Below are 17,869 nucleotides of genomic sequence, written 5' to 3' on the forward strand. Positions count from 1 at the left end.
CTTCCATTAAAATTCATGCCTCAGCCATTTCAGCGCATTACAATACAGAGCCACCCCTCTTCTCTCATCCACTGCTGAAGCAGATGTTCTTCATGTTTCACTGTTGCAGTCATTACATTTGGGTAATCTGCTGGCAAGTTGCGCTCAGTCGGCCTGATTAACAAAGTCTTGGGTCCTGCGTCGGTTGCTGTCCCTTCTTCCATGACGTCAGGGGTATAAAACATGCAGTTGACGCCATTTTCATTGGTCTTTCTTGCCGCGCGGTGTCCGAAGCAGAAGCAGTTCGCAAGTGCCGGTCGGCTGACTCCTGAAATTTTCGTTTTCGAGTTTCAGAACCTACGTCTTCAACTTAAAGCTAAGTACCCCGTTGGGTAAACTTTTTCTTGCTCCTTACCGATGTCAGTAAAAGTTAATAATTGTATTACTTGTGGGAAGCAAATACCTCATAAGGATTTTTATTTGTACTGTATTCCTTGCCTAGGCCCTGACCACAATGTGCCTTGCTGTCGGTTTTGTGCTAAATTTAATCAATGCACTATTAAGCGTCTGTATATTTTTGCTTCAAAATATTTTGGCTCAAGATTTAACTATCTAGAAATGTCATCTTATAGCAATCCGACTACCGCAATGCACAAAAAACACAAAGAAAAAGAGAGAGACCGTCGAGGTCCAAATCCGATGACAAAGCTTCTCCTAAGCCAGTCGCCAGTAATCAGTGAAGTGGTTTCGCAGCTTATGATACCCACTACTTTTGATTCACAGGCCTCTACTGAAACCCATTTGGAGTCGATATGCCATGAGATGCTTTAAACCTGCAGATGTCTCTTACCTTAGATGGGTCCGGAGCCACTGAGAAGGCACCGGCTTCTGAGGGTGTTTTCAGGCGTAAAGATTTTTATATTAAACCGACTCCATCTTCAAAACCTAGGCCAAAATCAACTTCCATGTCTAAAAAATGACGATTGGGCCACGTGCACAGGCCCCTGTGCCTAAAAAAAAACAAATTATCAAAATGGCTGAGGATTTAATTAATTGATCGGGGGTTCCCATCCCCCTCCTGCTAAGAGGCCTAGGCAAGGCACTGACTATGAATCATCAGATCGGGTTTCTATTTCTTCTGATTCCTCTTCTGATCAGGAAATATCTATTCCACCTTATGATGACTCTGATGCAGAAGATTCCATCCCTTCTGCTTCTCCTCCTGAGGATTTTTCTTTTGGAGAAACTTTGCATATCTTAAGGGAACACTTTCACTGGGAGAGTCAGGATTTCTCAGAATCTAAAAAGAGGCTTAGGGATTTCCTTCTTCCTCAGCATAGGCCTTTGGCTATACCTCCTGTTCTAGACATTGTCGATGATTTCTCAGAATCCAGCATGGCTCCTGATGCCCTGCCCTGTGGCTCCTAGTAAGCCAGACAAGATACTACAGAGTTCCTGACTCCCACAAAATTCTCTTCAAAAACCCTACTGCTGCCCCTGAAATCATTTCTCAGGGTCCCAAGGGCGTTAAGGCTTCTACTGCTAAAAATCCTACCCCTTCTGATAGGGACTCCAGGGCGCTGGATAGAATGGGGTAAGAAGGTTTACACGTCTGCAACCTTGGCAATCCGGGCTTTAAACTGTCAATTTCATATGCTTAAATATCAGCAGCATGTCATGGGCTTACTTAAACAGAAAATTATGTTTATTTCTGACTGTGTGGAAAATAGAGTTGCAAGATTTATTGCATTCAGCTGAACAAGTTGGAAAGCATACTTTGCAATGTGGTTTTGATTCCTTGGAGGCCTCTTGCAGGGCCGCTGTAACTGGATCTGTGATAAGAAGGCATGCTTGGCTCAAGGAGCAAAATCTGCCTGATCATGTTAAAGCAATATTGTTGGATGCTCCTTTACAACAGGACAGTCTATTTGGTAATAAAGCAGAAGAAGTTTTGAAAAAGATGGAAGATAAAGCTAAATCTATGCAAACTGTAAAAGATTTCGTATGAGTGCAGCCACCTAGGTTCAGTAGGCACTGGCCTAGTAGGAATTGGTCCTTTCCAGAACCCACCAGAGCCACTCAGGTCAAACCCAGACACTCCAGAGGCTCCAGGTTTCAGTCACAAGGAACTTATAGAACAAAACAGTGGGGTGCCTCCTCCTCCAAATCTAGAAATAACAAGGCATCTTCCTATGGTAAACAGTCTCAATGACTTTCCTCTGCAGTCACCAAGCACTTACCTTTTGGCCGCCCCTTTGGGGGGAAAACTGGGACTTCATGCAAGAAATTGGCAACTAATTACCCAGGACAAGTGGGTTTTAAATATAGTATCCCAGGGATACAGATTTCATTTCCACACGTTGCCAATCCCAAACAGATGGCCAGATCTGCCTCCAAATCAGTGGGCAGAGGTCCAGAAACAAGTTATGTCCCTCATGAATATGGGGGTTATTCAAACAGTACCAGAAAAGGAAAAGGGACAAGGTTTTTATTTAAGACTTTTCCTGGTACCCAGAAAAGACAAATCATTGCGTCCAATTCTGGACTTATCCATTTTAAATACATTTCTGGACATTCCAAAATTCAAGATGCTGACTCTACAACAGTTACTGCCTATGCTAGGCAAGGATGCCTGGCTGGTAACTCTAGACTTAAAAGTGGCTTACCTGCATGTTGAGGCTTACCTGCATATCCCAATCAGGGAATCTTGCAGAAGATACCTCCGCTTCAAATCAGGCTATTTGCATTACCAGTCCTCTGCACTGCCCTTTGGCTTATCTACTGCGCCCAGGGTATTCACAAAGTGCCTGGCACCAGTAATTGCATTTTGCAGACAAAGAAACATTCAAATTTATCCTTACTTGGACGATTGTCTAATTCAGGCAGACAACAAGGACACTCTTCTAAAGCATCTGGCGTTTGTGAAAAGGCTTCTAACTTGTCTAGGGTACACCATAAACGAAAATAAATCACAACTGGTACCCTCTCAAATAATTACATTCCTGGGTGCAAGCTTGAATACAACTGCCCAGATGACTTACCTTATGCCAGAAAAACAAATTCAATTAATGACTTACTTCAAACAGGTGGCCACAAAAACCCAGCTATCTGCAAGACAAATTCTGCAGGCCTTGGGGTTCATGGCTTCCTGCATTCTAATAATTCCATATGCAAGACTGCATATGAGGAAACTTCAATGGTACCTAAAAAGCTTATGGAGTCAACATTGTCACTGCCTGGAAACAATGATTCCTATCATTCCTGGCCTGCAGCAAGTGTTCCTATGGTGGGCAGAGGCCTGTCACCAAAACAAGGGACGATCATTCATTCCACCCCCTGCCACCCAAACCCTGACTACAGACTCATCAGATTGTTTGGGGGGGGGGGGCGCATCTGGCAGGGAGATGCATTCAGGGCCAGTGGAGCCCAAATCAAATGCACCTACATATCAACCAGAAAGAGATGCTAGCTGTACAGAATGCTCTGACAACCTTCAAGGACTATCTTCATCCAGGAAAAGACAGACAACACCACAGTCATGTGGTACATAAACAAGCAGGGGGGGGGGTACCCATTCCTACCTCCTTTGCAGACTAGCCATGGCTTTGTGGAACGCGGCCTTGACTTATCAAATACATCTGCAAACTCTATTCCTGCCAGGAAAGCAAAATACTCTGGCAGATGAACTAAGCAGAAATCTTATGGACCCACACGAATGGAAACTGGATCCACAAATCTTCAACATGTTGACACGCAATTGGGGGAGCCCAGACATTGTTTTGGGGTGAGGCAAAAAGATCAGTTGGACAAATTCTGCACAAGAATTAATCACAAAAAAGCTTGGAAAGTGGATGGTGTATCCTTCAGCTGGAAAACCCCATCAGTCTATGCCTTTCCCCCTCTGCCTCTGCCCTCCAAGGTCTTACTAAAGTCAGTCAGGAAAAACCAAAAATTATTCTGATTGCTCCAGACTGGCCTCGCCAACACTGGTACCCACTCCTACGCAATGTCACAACTTCGTGGTACCTGCCTCAGACTCCTTATTTACTGTCTCAGCAGAACTATCAAATTCTGCACACACAGCTCCCAACTCTGAATCTTACAGCATGCCTAATCATCTAATTTCACCAGCTGCATCTCTCAGCAAACCTGTGATGGATGTCATTTTGGAGGCTAGAAGGCCTAGCACTAGAAAATCTTATGCTGATAAATGGAAAAGATTCTGTGCCTGGAACCAGGCACAAGGAATAAGCACAGCAATGCCCAGTATTCATCAGATTCTGCAATATTTAACTGAGATGCTTCACAGTCTTTCTCTTCCATAAAATCCATGCCTCTGCCATTTCAGCTCATTACAACACAGAGCCTCCCCTCTTTTTTCATCCCCCTGCTAAAGCAGCATCTCAGAGGGGCCAAAAATGTAAGACCTTCCAGGAGAGCACCTCAATTTTGTGTTGGAAAAGCTCACCCTACCAGATTTTGAGCCAGCTGCTACTGCAGACATAAAATTTCTTTCTTGGAAGGCAGCTTTTCTTTTAGCAATCACTTCAGCCAAAAAGATTTCAGAACTACAGGCTCTCATGGCAGTGGAGCCTTTTATTATCTTTTACCCAGACAGGGTGGTGCTCAGGACCAATCCACCCTTTATGCCTGAAGTGGTATCTAGTGTGGCTCTAAATCAGACTATTCATCTGCCAACTTTTTCCCAAATCCACAGAACAAGGGTGAGCAGATTCTGCATTCATTGGATATACACAGACAACTTAGATTTTTCTTAAACAGGACAAAATCTCAGCAATTACTGGTGGCATTTGCTGCAGGGACAGAGGGAAAGGCTATTTCAAAACAGACCATTTCAAAATGGATAAGCCATTGTATTCATTTCTGCTGCATGCACCATGGTAAACCTGTTCCCAAGGGGATCAGATCCCATTCCACCAGGGCTGCATCTACTTCTGCATCCTCTGAGGGGTTCCTACCAAAGACATTCTAGAAGCGGCTACCTGGAGCTCAGTTCATACGTTCACCAAACATTACCATTTACCTCTCTTCCCTAAATCCAGAGTAAGTTTTGCCACTGCTGTCCTGCAGGGCCTTATAGCTGCTCCTAATGCTCCAGCCTCCCAACCATAGCTTTGGGATTCTACCCAAATGTAATGACTACAACAGTGAAACACGAAGAACATAGTATAGTTGTATACACTTACCATAAATGTTGATGTTAGAGTGTATTCACTGTTGCAGTCCGGGTTACCCACCCGCCAGCCCCCTGTTTTTTCTTTTATTATACCTCTTCTTTTTTTTTACTATGCTCAAAAGCCTTTTTGGTGTATTTGCTTTTATCTGGAGGTATATTTGTTGTGTTCTAAATTACATGCATATATATTTATATGTTGCTCCCCATTTGGGGGGCACCTGACATCTGGGGCAAGAAAAACTGATGAAAATGGCGTCTGATGCATGTTTTACACCCCTGACGACCTGACGTCATGGAAGGGACAGCAACCGACGCAGGACCCAAGACTTTGTTAATCAGGCCAACTGAGGGCAACCTGCCAGCAGATTACCCAAATGCAATGACTGCAACAGTGAATACACTTGAACATCTACATTTATGGTAAGTGTACACAACTGTACTTTCCTCAGAGGGGCCAAAAACATAAGACTACCCTGGAGAGCCCCTACTCCAGCCTGGGACCTTAACTTTGTATTTGAAAAGCTCACTCTACCTCCCTTTGAGCCAGCTACAAATGCAGAGTTGAAATTCCTTTCTTGGAAAACAGCCTTCCTTCTAGCCATCACTTCAGCAAGAAGGATGTCTGAATTACAGGCCCTCATGGCAGTAGAACTATTCGTCATCTTTCATGCGGACAGGGTGTCCCTCTGGACCAATCCTTCCTTTATACCCAAGGTGTTATTCAGTGTGATCCTTAATCAGTCCATTCATTTGCCAACCTGTGTTTCTAATCCACAGAACAATGGGGAACGAATATTGCACTCCTTGGACGTGCACAGACAACTTAGATTTTACTTGGACAGAACTAAGCCTCTCAGGAAATCTGAACAGCTGCTGGTTGCATTTGCTGCAGGGGCAGAGGGGAAGACCATTTCAAAGCAAACCATTTCTAAGTGGATAGGCCATTGCATTAATTTCTGCTATAAGCATCATGGAAAACCTACCCTACAAGGGATAAGACCACATTCCACCAGGGCTGCATCTGCCTCTACAGCCTTTCTCAGCGGTGTCCCTACCAGGGACATCCTAGAAGCTGCTGCCTGGAGTTCTGTACATACCTTCACCAAGCATTACCACTAGATGTTAGAGTGCATTTACTGTTGCAGTCCTGGTTACCCTCCCACCAGCCCCCTGACTGCTATTGACTATACCTCTCTTTTTGTTTACTGTACTTAAAGCTTTCTGGTGTATTTGCTTTTTGTTGGAGGTGTAACCTTGTATATAATTGCTTCCCATTGTGGGGGCACCTGACATCTGGGGCAAGAAAAAAACTGATGTAATGGCATCCGCTGCATGCTTTATACCCCTGACTACCTGACATCATGGAAGATGAGACCGCAACCGACACAGGACCCAAGACTTTGATAATCAGGCTGACTGAGGGCTACCTGCAAGTAGATAACCCAAATGTAATGACTGAAACGGTGAATACACTCCAACATCTACATTTATGGTAGGTGTACACAACTGTACTTTCTGTTCGTACCTTCACCAAGCATTACCACCTGCCTATTTTTTCCATATCTAGGACAGGCTTTGCAACTGCAGTCTTGCAGGGCATACTAGCCATCCCCAACTCTTCTTGACTGCATCCACCCATTACTTCATCTTTAGGAATTAACCCAAGTGTGATGACTGCAACATTGAAACACGAAGAACATAGTACAGTTGTGTACACTTACCATAAATGTAGATGTTAGAGTGTATTCACTGTTGCACTCCTGGTTTCCCACCCTCCAGTCCCCTTGTCTGTCTCTCTCTCTCTCTCTAGTTACAGTGCATTTTGGTATTTACTTTCTACTGGTGGTGTTATTCCACCATAACCTAGCTTCCTGTTTGAGGGCTCCTTGCATTTGGGGCAAGAAAAACTGATGTAATTCCGTTGGCTGCCTCATTTTATACCGCTGATGACCTGATGTCAGTCCTGGAGCGACAGCAACAGACGCAGAAATACTAAGCCTCTGGTGTTCGGGCCGACTGAGGGCTACCCCTGGCAGGATAACCCAAATGTGATGACTGCAACAGTGAATGCACACGGACATCTACATTTATGGTAAGTGTACACAACTGTACTTTCTTGACGCAGCTACCTAGACTTCTGCACATACATTTACCAAGTACTACAAGTTGGATGGAATCTCCAGAGCTAGAGATGATTTTGCTAGGGACATCCTTCATGGCTTTCTAGAGGGCTGTGCTGGTCCTTCCTTCTCCCTCTCTTCCTGAGCTTTGGCACTCTCCCTAGTGTAATGAGTACTGCAGTGATATGGAAGGACATAGTACAGTTGTGTAAAATATTACCATAATGGTAGATGTCCTTCTCTTCACTGTTTCAGTATTCACTCCCTCCTCCCCTAGGTCAAGGTCCATTTCACTTCTGGATGAACTGACTGCTACTTTTTTTCCTTGGACTGGCATTCCTACTGGGGTTCTCTTTCTGAGGATGGTACGTCCAGACATCATCTTTATGCCCTGCGCTACATGAGGAGCATATATGTGATGTACAGCATACATTAAAGCAATCTAAAGCCTTTTGTATATTGGCTGGACATCGGGCTGTCCTTGGCAGGGGGGATACCCAGTGTAATGAATACTGCAGCAGTGAAGAGAAGGACATGCACTGTTATGGTAAGATTTTGCTCAACTGTACTTTATCTTTACTCTGCTTCTCCATGGAGACACAATATTATAATTTGTGTGTGTGTTTAAAGTTTGTGCCTGTCCAAACTAGAAAGTTTAGAAAGTTAAAACTGTTGTGAGTGGGTATGGAGGAGTTTGAAGTCCCCAGGCCTTATTTTAAGTTGAAATAATTTTTATTTGGTCAGGTATGGAGAAATGTCATGTTTCCAGGTATCATTTTCTGCTGAATTGTTTAACATTGTTGTAGTTTGGTTTAAACAGGGCAGAAATTCTTCATTCCACAGGTGGTTTGTTAGCTTATGTTGTGTGTAGATTGCAGCTGCTGTCATTTTAAAATGTCCAGATCACATATGAAAGTTTTTGCCACTTGTGTGTGTATTTAAAGTGATAGTTGGTTGCCACTTTCTTAGTCAAGGTAGGTTTGACAGTTGGGTATCAGGTTAGGTCATGTTACCAGTTTAAAGAAAAGATTATTTGCTGTTTAATTTCCAGTCTGCCCTGAGGTTTAACACCAAGGTATTGCCAAGGTTGTGGCGTCCTGTATGAAGTCCATAGGTAACAGCATTCACCGTATACATGACATCAGTATGACATTGAGTATGTTTAGAAATTCAAATGTGGTGTTGAACCAGAGGGAAAATCATCTTTTTTCTGGGTGCATTTGAAGTACGGTTTTTGAAGTGTGAATGACAGTCATTTTATCAGTGCTCAACTTACTAATGCAGAGGGCCAACAGAACACCATTAGTGATGAGAAGGGGGAAAAAAAAGCCAGTGTGCATCCCATTTGCACTGTCTTAACTAAAAATGTAAGAATGGAAGATAACCATTCCAGAAGTGTACCGTGTACTTGGTAAAAATAACATTGAAACAATTTTGCCTATATGTACAGATTTTAAACTGGGCTGATTTAATGCTATCACCTGAAACAGAATTAATGAAATCTGATGATGTCCCAGGGGTGGGGGTACCAATTTTAGATCTGAAATATGCTTGCATTTCCAGTTCCTATAGCAGATTGTGTCTTCTGTGTAGTAAATTATAAACAAAACCATATAGAGCAACACCTTGATGGTCTTCTTCCATTGTCATTTGACTGCTGCAGTAAGCAAAAGTGTCCGCTGTTTTGTTTATTGGCAGTATGGTTCTTTCTGCCCCTTTGTATCTGCAGGTTAGGCACTTCTGAGATGTGGTGTTTTTATATCAGAAGTCCTTTTAAATATTTTTAAAAGACCAAATCTGCACAAGAAAAAAAATATTTTGATGTGCTTCAGGTTATTACAGGTAAGGGTTTTCTTCTACTCTTCTATTGCCATTTCTTGTTTACTTGACTATGGAAGACACTGTCGTTTTTTTATACCATATGGTCAGAAAAAAAGTTTATTAATAGCTGTAGTTAGACTCGTTCTGTGCAGTATTCCATGAATATATTTTTTTTATTCTAGTTGGAGCTGATCACTGCACAGGCAATGAAAGCAGGCTTCACTGGTGGACTAGTTGTCGACTTCCCAAACAGCACTAAGGCCAAAAAGTAAGTTTTAAGTATTTTACAATGTCCATCTCTTGTTGATGGAGGAATTTTCCCATTACCAGGCAGTGTTTACTGGTTTACTGCTTGCTTATATCATTTGTCAGTAAAACTGGAGGTAACTCCACACAGTTTTGTGGCTTTTCATTGACCACTGTGATTGGTTAGTAAGAAGCAATGCTTAATGATGAAAGGAAGTATATCTGTCTAGTATATCCTTTTAAGTGTTTTAACATACTTCCCAGCCCTTCCTTCACCCTTACCCCATTTTTTTTTACCTCTTCCATGCCCTCTTAAATGCCTGTATGAATTCCCTCTCCACTGCCAATTCTCATAGTCTAGTCCAAGGGTATACAACTCACTCTATGAAAAGATATTTTAATAACTTTTGTGAATAAGTAGCTAGTTCCCCCAGTCTGCTGCCTGTGTTCCTTCCTTCTTGTCTGTCTTTCTCTTTAATGTGACCTATTCACATCCCACAGCAATATCATGTCCCCCGTCAGGTCTCAGATAAGATTAACTCTTTAACTCCTGTAGCCTCTGGTCATATTATTTCTCTTCTGTTTTGCAGACCTTTCTGGTAGCTCACCAGCATAATACTTTTTTCCTTATATGGTCTTCAGAACTGCACCCAGAGTTCAGGGTGTGGTCTGATCAAGGAGCTATAGAGTGGAAGCATTAACTTCTTGCTTCTAGAAACTATCCCCCTGAATTTACACCCCCGCATTCTGTTTACTGCTACTCCTTTTCAGAGTATTTCCTCTCAGTATAACCTTCTGTATCTTCCATTCAAGGCTGAAGCAAAATATTCATTTAGTGTGTCATCCCCTCACCCAAATGTTTATTGATTTTCATTTCACCTTTGCTTAGTCTAGCCATTTCTGTCTTTTCCTGCTCTAAAGCTACTTGTGCAAAGCAGCTGCTTGGCTTTGCGGTTGGTTGCTTTTAATGGCAAAGTGCCTCTATGAACTAAGAGATCTGACATTGTTGTCTTAATTTGATCTTCACCCTGTGGGTATAGGCACCAATATCGGTGCCGAGCCAGCCATATCCAAGCTACGGTGCCGAAACTGAACTCCTCCCATACCCATAATGCCATTTTCTTCTCCATCCACCCAGATCTCGTTTGCCACCATTTCAGCTGCAAGCGAGTCATCTGAGCTCCATCTTGAGTTTTTTTGTCTAGTGTCGGGATTTTCTTGGTACTCTGGTACTGTTTAAATTTTCATATAACTTCCCCCCTACCTTTTGCGTTTTGCATAGAGCGTTTCTATTGTAGTTCTCTTCAGCAGGTTCCCCCTTCTTTTCTTTCTGTCATGGCTGACAAGTCTGAGAAGGGTGCTGGATTTAAGAAATGACTGGGTGTGGACATGAACTCCCACCCTAGAGTGGTCATACATTGTATGTAGTGTTTTTAGTTGTTCCTCACCTAGACAGTGGGTGTTCTGTTTGTCCAGGTTTTTCCTCTTGTACCCTTGCGGACAGGAGAAACAAGTTAATATTAAAGGGTTTGTTACCCAGTTCTTCTAGTGTGGTTGCAGGGACTCAACCTCTTGGTAAGTCACCCAGGAGCAAAAGCAGGGACGTTGACAAGTGAATGGACTGGTTGAGAGCCACACTGGACACCACCTTGGGCATGAATGACGGGTTAGTCCTGAGGGATACCCTGTCAGCATGGAAGATGATGAAGGGTTCCACAGCTATGAGTGCTTGCAGTTCGGAGACTCTTCTGGCTGAAGTGATGACCAGAAGGAAAGCCGTCTTCCAGGAGAGAAATTTTATTTCTGCAGAGGAGGCTTGTTTGAAGGGGGGGGGGGGGCAGGGTGAGCTTTTCCAACACAAAGTTAAGGTCGCAAGTTGGGGTTGGTGCTCTTCTGGGTGGCCTCAAGTTGCTAGCCCCTCTTTAGGAGCTGTTTGATCAAATGGTGTGAGGAAAGGGGCTGCTCAGTGGGAATATGAGCAGAGATAGCAGAGGCATGAATTTTAATAGAGGAAAAAGAGAGGCCAGTGTGTAGCAGGTCAGCTAAGTAATCCAGGATAAGAGGGAGGGAGGGCTGTGCCGTATTGGCTCCCTTAGCCTGAATGCTCAGTGGGAATATGAGCAGAGATAGCAGAGGCATGGATTTTAATAGAGTAAAGAGAGGCTGGTGTGTAGCAGGTCAGCTAAGTAATCCAGGATAAGAGGGAGGGGGAGGGCTGTGCCATATTGGCTCCCTTAGCCTGAATCCAGGCGCAGAACCTTTTCCATTTGTCCGCATTGACTTTCTAGTGGTAAGGTGTATGGCCTCACATATAACATCTAAAACCTGTTTACTGAGATTGGCAGATTTATCAGAGCTTGGGTAATAAGCCAAGCTGCCAAATTGAGGGTCTGCAATTGGGGATGCATGAATTCCCCTTCCCTCTGGGTCAGGAGGTTTGGAATCGGAGGAAGATGACAAGGTGGCAGTGGAGACAGGCTGTGCAGTAAGGGGTACCAGTGCTGGCGAGGCCAGTCTGGAGCTATAAGAATTGTCCTTGGTTTTTCCACCCTTATTTTGAGCAGCACCCTGGGGATGAGAGGAAATGGTATGATATGTGTTGGGAGGGTGGCCTATTGGTTAAGGTGTTTGCCTTACAAACGCAAGGTGCAGGGTTCGAGTCTCACAAGGGATAATTGTCTATGCTTAAAATGGCTCGCAAAGGCAGTTAGCTTAGTACTAATCTATGAACCTATGGAGGAAAGGCGCACACCAATAGATTGACCCAGGGAAAGAACAGGGCATCCACTTTCCAAGCCATGCGGAGATGCTCCCTGGTGCAGAATATCCAGAGCTGATGGTTGGTGTGGGAGGCAAAGAGGTCGACCCAGGGGGTGCCCCATTTCTGAGATATTAGGTTGAAGGTTCTTCTGTTGAGCTGCCATTCGTGGGGATCCAGAAGATTTCTGCTTAATTGGTCTGCCAGAGAGTTGAGAGAACCCTGTAGGAATTGTGCTAATGGGTGGTGGTGCATGGCAGAGGCTGTGTGCCAAAGGGTCATGGCCAGCCTGCATAGGGAGTAAGAGTGAGTTCCTCCCTGCTTGTTGATATACCACATCACAGTGGGTGGTGTCTGTTTTGATGAGCAGAGCCACTGGGAAGAGAAGGGGGTTGAAAGCTATCGAGGTGTACAGCCATCATCTCATTTTGGTTGATGTGCAGAGGGATTTGCTGTGGGCTCCACTGGCCCTGTATGCACCTGCCGTCCAGGTGTCCACCCCAGGCATAGTCTGATGCATCTGTGGTGATGGTCTGGGTGGCAGGGAGTGGTGAGAAAGTTAGTCCCTTGTTATGGTGGCATGCTGTTTCCCACCAAAGAAAATCTTTGCTGAGGCAAGGAATTATAGGTATAAGATTCTCCAGGTCATGGGAGTGTTGACACCAAAGGCTTTTTAGGTACCATTGAAGTTTCCTCATATGCAGTCTGGCATATGGAATGAGTAGTATGCAAGATACCATGAACCCCAGAGCTTGCAGCATTTTCCTTGCAGATAGGTAGGATCTGATGGCTAGTTGAGAGAAGTCAGGAAAATTTGCTTTTCTGGTGTAAGAAATGCCATCTGGGATACTCTGTCCAGGCATGCCCCCAGGAATATAATCCTTTGGGTGGGCACCAGTTTGGATTTCTTTTCACTGATGGTGTACTCTAGGGAGGTTAGAAGGGACTTTACAAAAGCCAGGTGCTTGAGCAGCTTTTCCTGGCTGTCTGCCTGAATTAGGCAGTCATCTAAGTATGGGTAAATCTGGATATTCCTTTGTCTGCAAAAGACAATGGCTGGAGCCAGACATTTTGTGAAACCTCTGGAAGCAGTAGATACGCCAAAGGGAAGCACAGAGAACTGAAAGTGTCGAGATCCTGCCCTGAAACAGAGATATTTTCTGCATGTTTCCCTGATAGGAATGTGGAGGTCTCCTTTACATCTAGGCTGGCTAGCCAAGCATCCTTGGAGAGCATGGGTAGCAACTGCTGGAGGGTGAGCATTTTGAATTTTGGGATCACCAGGAAGGTGTTTAGAATGGACAGATCGAGGATGGGGTGCCAGGTGCCCTCTTTTCTGGGTACCAGAAAAAGTCTGAAGTAGAAACCTTGGCCTTTCTGTTCTGCAGGAACCTGCTGTACTGCCCTCATTGAGAGCAGGGAAAGGAGTTGCTTTTGCACCTCTGCCCACTGGTTTGTTGGAAGATCTGGGAACCCCTTGGGGTTGGAAGGGTGTGGAAAGAAAATGTGACCCTGGGACACTATATTGATAACCCAACGGTTGTTAGTAATGGTGGCCCAGGTGTTTGCCTGAAAGGAGAGTTTTCCTCGTAGGAGTAAGTGAAAGTGGGCAGTGGGAGGGATTGGGGTAGGTGCGTCATTGTGAGTTCTTACCATAAGGAGGTGGTTTAGAACTCCCTGGATGTTCTTCATGTTTCACTGTTGCAGTCATTACATTTGGGTAATCTGCTAGCAGGTTGCCCTCAGTCAGCCTGATTAACAAAGTCTTGGGTCCTGCTTCGGTTGCTGTCCCTTCTTCCATGACATCAGGTCGTCAGGGGTATAAAACATGCAGCCGATGCCATTACATTAGTCTTTCTTGCCGTGCAGTGCCCGAAGCAGAAGCAGTTCGCACGTGCCAGTCGGCTGACTCCTGAAATTTTCGTTTTCGAGTTTCAGAATCGAAGTATTCAACTAAAAGCTAAGTACCCCGTTGGGGTAACTTTTTTTTTGCTCCATATGGATTCAGTAAAAGTTAATAATTGTATTACTTGTGGGAAGCAAATACCTCATAAGGATTTCCATTTATACTCTATTTCTTGCCTAGGCCCTGACCACGACGTACCTTGCTGTCGGTTTTGTGCTTTATTTAATCAGCACACTATCCGTCGTCTGTACTTTTTTGCTTCTAAATATTTTGGTTCTCTGTGTAGTTATCCAGAAATTACGTTGGTTAGCCATTCGACTACTGGAATACCAAAAAAAACACACAGAAAAAGACAGAGGTCCTAAGCTGCCGACTACTCTTCTCCTAAGCCAGTCGCCAGTTCGCTGGTACTCAGTGAAGCGCTTTCGCAGCCCTTGATACCTACTACTTCTGATTCGCAGGCCTCTACTGAGACCCATTCAGAGAGTATGCTGCGAGATGCTTCACTTATGGAACCCGCGGATGTCTCTACCTTGGATGGGTCCGGAGCTGCTGTGCAGGCACCGGCTTCTGAGGGTGTATTCAGGCCTACAGACTTGCATATTAAACCGACTCCACCTTCAATACTAAGGCCTAAATCTCAATCTATGTCTAAAAAAGTGATCAAAATGGCTGAAGATTTAATTACTCTGATCAGGGGTAGTCAACCCCCTTCTAAGAGTCCTAGGGCTGAACTTGATTATGACTCTTCTGAACAGGACTCTGTTTCCTCTGACTCTTCTAATGACCTGGATTTGTCCATACCTACTTATGAGGATTCTGATGCAGAGGATTCCATTCCCTCTGCTTCTCCCTCTGCGGATTTTTCTTTTGGGGAAACTTTGTATATCTTAAGGGAGCATTTCCATTGGGAAAGTCGGGAATTTCCTGAATCCAAAAAGAGGCTTAGGGATTTCCTTCTTCCTCAGCATAGGCCTTTGGCTATACCTCCTGTTCTAGACATTGTTGATGTGTTTTTGGAATCCAGTATGGCCCCAGATTCCATGCCTCCGGCCCCTAGTAAACCAGACATATACTACAGGGTTCCTGAGTCCCACTAATTTATTTTCAAAAATCCTGCTGCGTATCCAGAAACAATTTCTCAGGGGCCCAAAGGCATTAAGGCTTCTACTGCTAAAAATCCTACCCCTTCTGATAGAGACTCCAGGGCACTGGATATATGGGGTAAAAAGGTTTATACTTCTGCAACCTTGGCAATCAGGGCTTTAAACTGTCAATTCCATATGCCAAAATATCAGCAGCATATCATGGGACTGCTTAAACAGAAAATTATGTTGATTTCTGATTGTGTGGAAAATAAAGATTTACAGGATTTATTGCATTCAGCTGAACAAGTTGGAAAACATACTTTGCAGTGTGGTTTTGATTCTTTAGAGACCTCTTGCAGGGCTGCTGTTACTGGGTCTGTGCTTAGAAGTCATGCTTAGCTTAAGTAACAGTCTCTGCCTGATCATGTTAAAGCAAAACTGTTGGATGCCCCTTTACATCAATAAGGCTGAAGAAGTTCTAAAAAAGATGGAAGATCAAGCTAAATCTATGTAAACTGTGAAAGATTTTTTTACAAGTACAACCTCCTAGATTTAGTAGGCACTGGCCTACAAAGGACTGGTCCTTTCCAGCTCCTTCCAGAGCCACTCAAGCCAAACCCAGACACTCAAAAAGCACCAGGTTTCAGTCCCAAGGGACTCTCAGAACTAAGCAGTGGGGTGCTTCCACTTCCAAATCTGGAAATAACAAGACACCACCGTATGGTAAGCAGTCTCAATGACTTTCCTTTAAAATTACCAAGCACTTACCTCTCAGCCGCCCCTTTGGGAGGAAAACTGGCTCTTCATGCAAAAAACTGGCAACTTATAACCAAGGACAAATGGGTTTTAAATAGTGCCCCAAGGATACAGATTTCATTTCCATACGTTGCCAACACCAAGCGGGTGGCCAGATCTGCCTCCAAATCAGTGGGCAGAGGCTCAGAAACAAGTACTTTCCCTCTTAAACATGGGGCTATTCAACCGGTACCAGAAGAGGAAAAGGGACAAGGTTTCTATTCCAGGCTTTTCCTGGTACCCAGAAAAGACAAATCATGGCATCCAATTATGGACCTGTCTACTCTAAACACCTTTCTGGACATTCCAAAATTCAAGATGCTGACTCTTCACCAGTTACTTCCTATGTTAGGCAAAGATGCCTGGTTGGCAACTCTAGATTTAAGAGGCTTACTTGCATTTTCCAATCAGGGAATCTTGCAGAAGATACCTTCGCTTCAAAGCAGGCTACTTGCATTATCAGTTCTCTGCTCTGCATTTTGGCTTGTCTACTGCGCCCAGGGTATTCACAAAGTGCCTGGCTCCAATAATTGCATTTTGCAGGCAAAGAAATATTCAAATATATCCATACCTGAACGATTGTCTAATTCAGGCAGAAAACAGGCCACTCTTCTAAAACATCTGGCATTTGTAAAAAGGGTTCTAACTTGTTTAGGGTACACCATAAACAAAAATAAATCACAATTGGTACCCTTTCAAAAAATTACATTCCTGGGTGAAAGCTTGAATCCAACTGCCAGATGGCTTTCCTTACGCCAGAAAAGCAAATTCACTTCAAACAGGTGGCCACAAAAACCCTGCTGTCTGCAAGACAAATACTGCAAGCCTTGGGGTTCATGGCCGTCTGCATTCTTCTAATTCCATATGCAAAACTGCATATGAGGAAACTTCAGTGGTACTTAAAAAGTTTATGGAGTCAACATTGTCACAGCCTGGAAACAATGATTCCTATCATACCTTGCCTGCGTCTAGAGTTCCTATGGTGGGCAGAAGCCTGCCACCAAAACAAGGGACTGCTATTCACACCACCCCCTGCTGCCCAAACCCTAATTACAGACTTATCAGACTATGCATGGGGGGGCTCATCTGGCAGGGAAGTGCATTCAGGACAAATGGAGCCCAAATCAAAAGCACCTTCATATCAATCAAAAAAAAATGCTAGCTGTACAGAATACTCTGACAGCCTTCTAGGACTACCTTCATCCAGGACAACTACTGGTAAAGGCAGATAACACCATGGTTATGTGGTACATAAACAAGCAGGGGGGTACACGTTCCTACCCCCTCTGCAGACTAGCCATGGCATTGTGGAACATGGCTTTGAGCTACCAAGTACAACTACAAGCTCAATTCTTGCCAGGAAAGCAGAATATTCTGGCAGACTATCTAAGCAGAAATCTCATGGACCCACATGAATGCATACTGGAACGATGGATTTTCAACATGTTGACACGCAAATGGGGGAGCCCAGACATAGATCTTTTTGCCTCACCCCAGAACTACCAGTTGGACAAATTTTGCACAAGAACTCATCACAAAAAGGTCTGGAAAGTGGATGCTCTGTCCTTCAGCTGGAAAAACCTATCTGTCTATGCCTTTCCCCCTCTGCCTCTGCTCTCCAACGTTTTACTAAAAGTCAGACAGGATAAACCAAAAATGATTTGGATTGCTCCAGTCTGGCCATGCCAACACTGGTACCCACTCCTGCGCTGTGTCACAAATTTCTCCATGGCACCTGCCTCAGACACCTTCCTTACTGTCTCCGCAAGAGATCCAAATTCTGCACCCCCTGCTCCAAACATTAAATCTTGCAGCTTGGCTAATCATTTAAATTCCCCCTTAGCATCCCTCCAGCAAACCAGTGATGGATGTCATTTTGGAGGCAAGAAGACCTAGTACTAGAAAAATCTTATGCTGACAAATGGAAAAGATTCTGTGCCTGGAATCAATCTCAAGGGA

General features: G+C 44.1%; 1 protein-coding gene across 1 annotated transcript in view; it reads left to right on the plus strand.

Moving 5' to 3' along the window:
* Positions 1 to 17,869, plus strand: part of BUD23 (BUD23 rRNA methyltransferase and ribosome maturation factor) — a 566,502-nt gene that overhangs the window by 343,780 nt on the left and 204,853 nt on the right. Inside the window, exon 8 of the mRNA XM_044054140.1 lies at positions 9,300 to 9,385. Within this exon, the coding sequence (XP_043910075.1) occupies positions 9,300 to 9,385 (86 nt within the window). The remainder of the gene's footprint in view (positions 1 to 9,299; positions 9,386 to 17,869) is intronic.

The sequence above is a fragment of the Protopterus annectens genome, chromosome 13.part0 (genome assembly GCF_019279795.1).
Source record: "Protopterus annectens isolate FY-2018-M chromosome 13.part0, PAN1.0, whole genome shotgun sequence".
Lineage (NCBI taxonomy): Eukaryota > Metazoa > Chordata > Ceratodontiformes > Protopteridae > Protopterus > Protopterus annectens.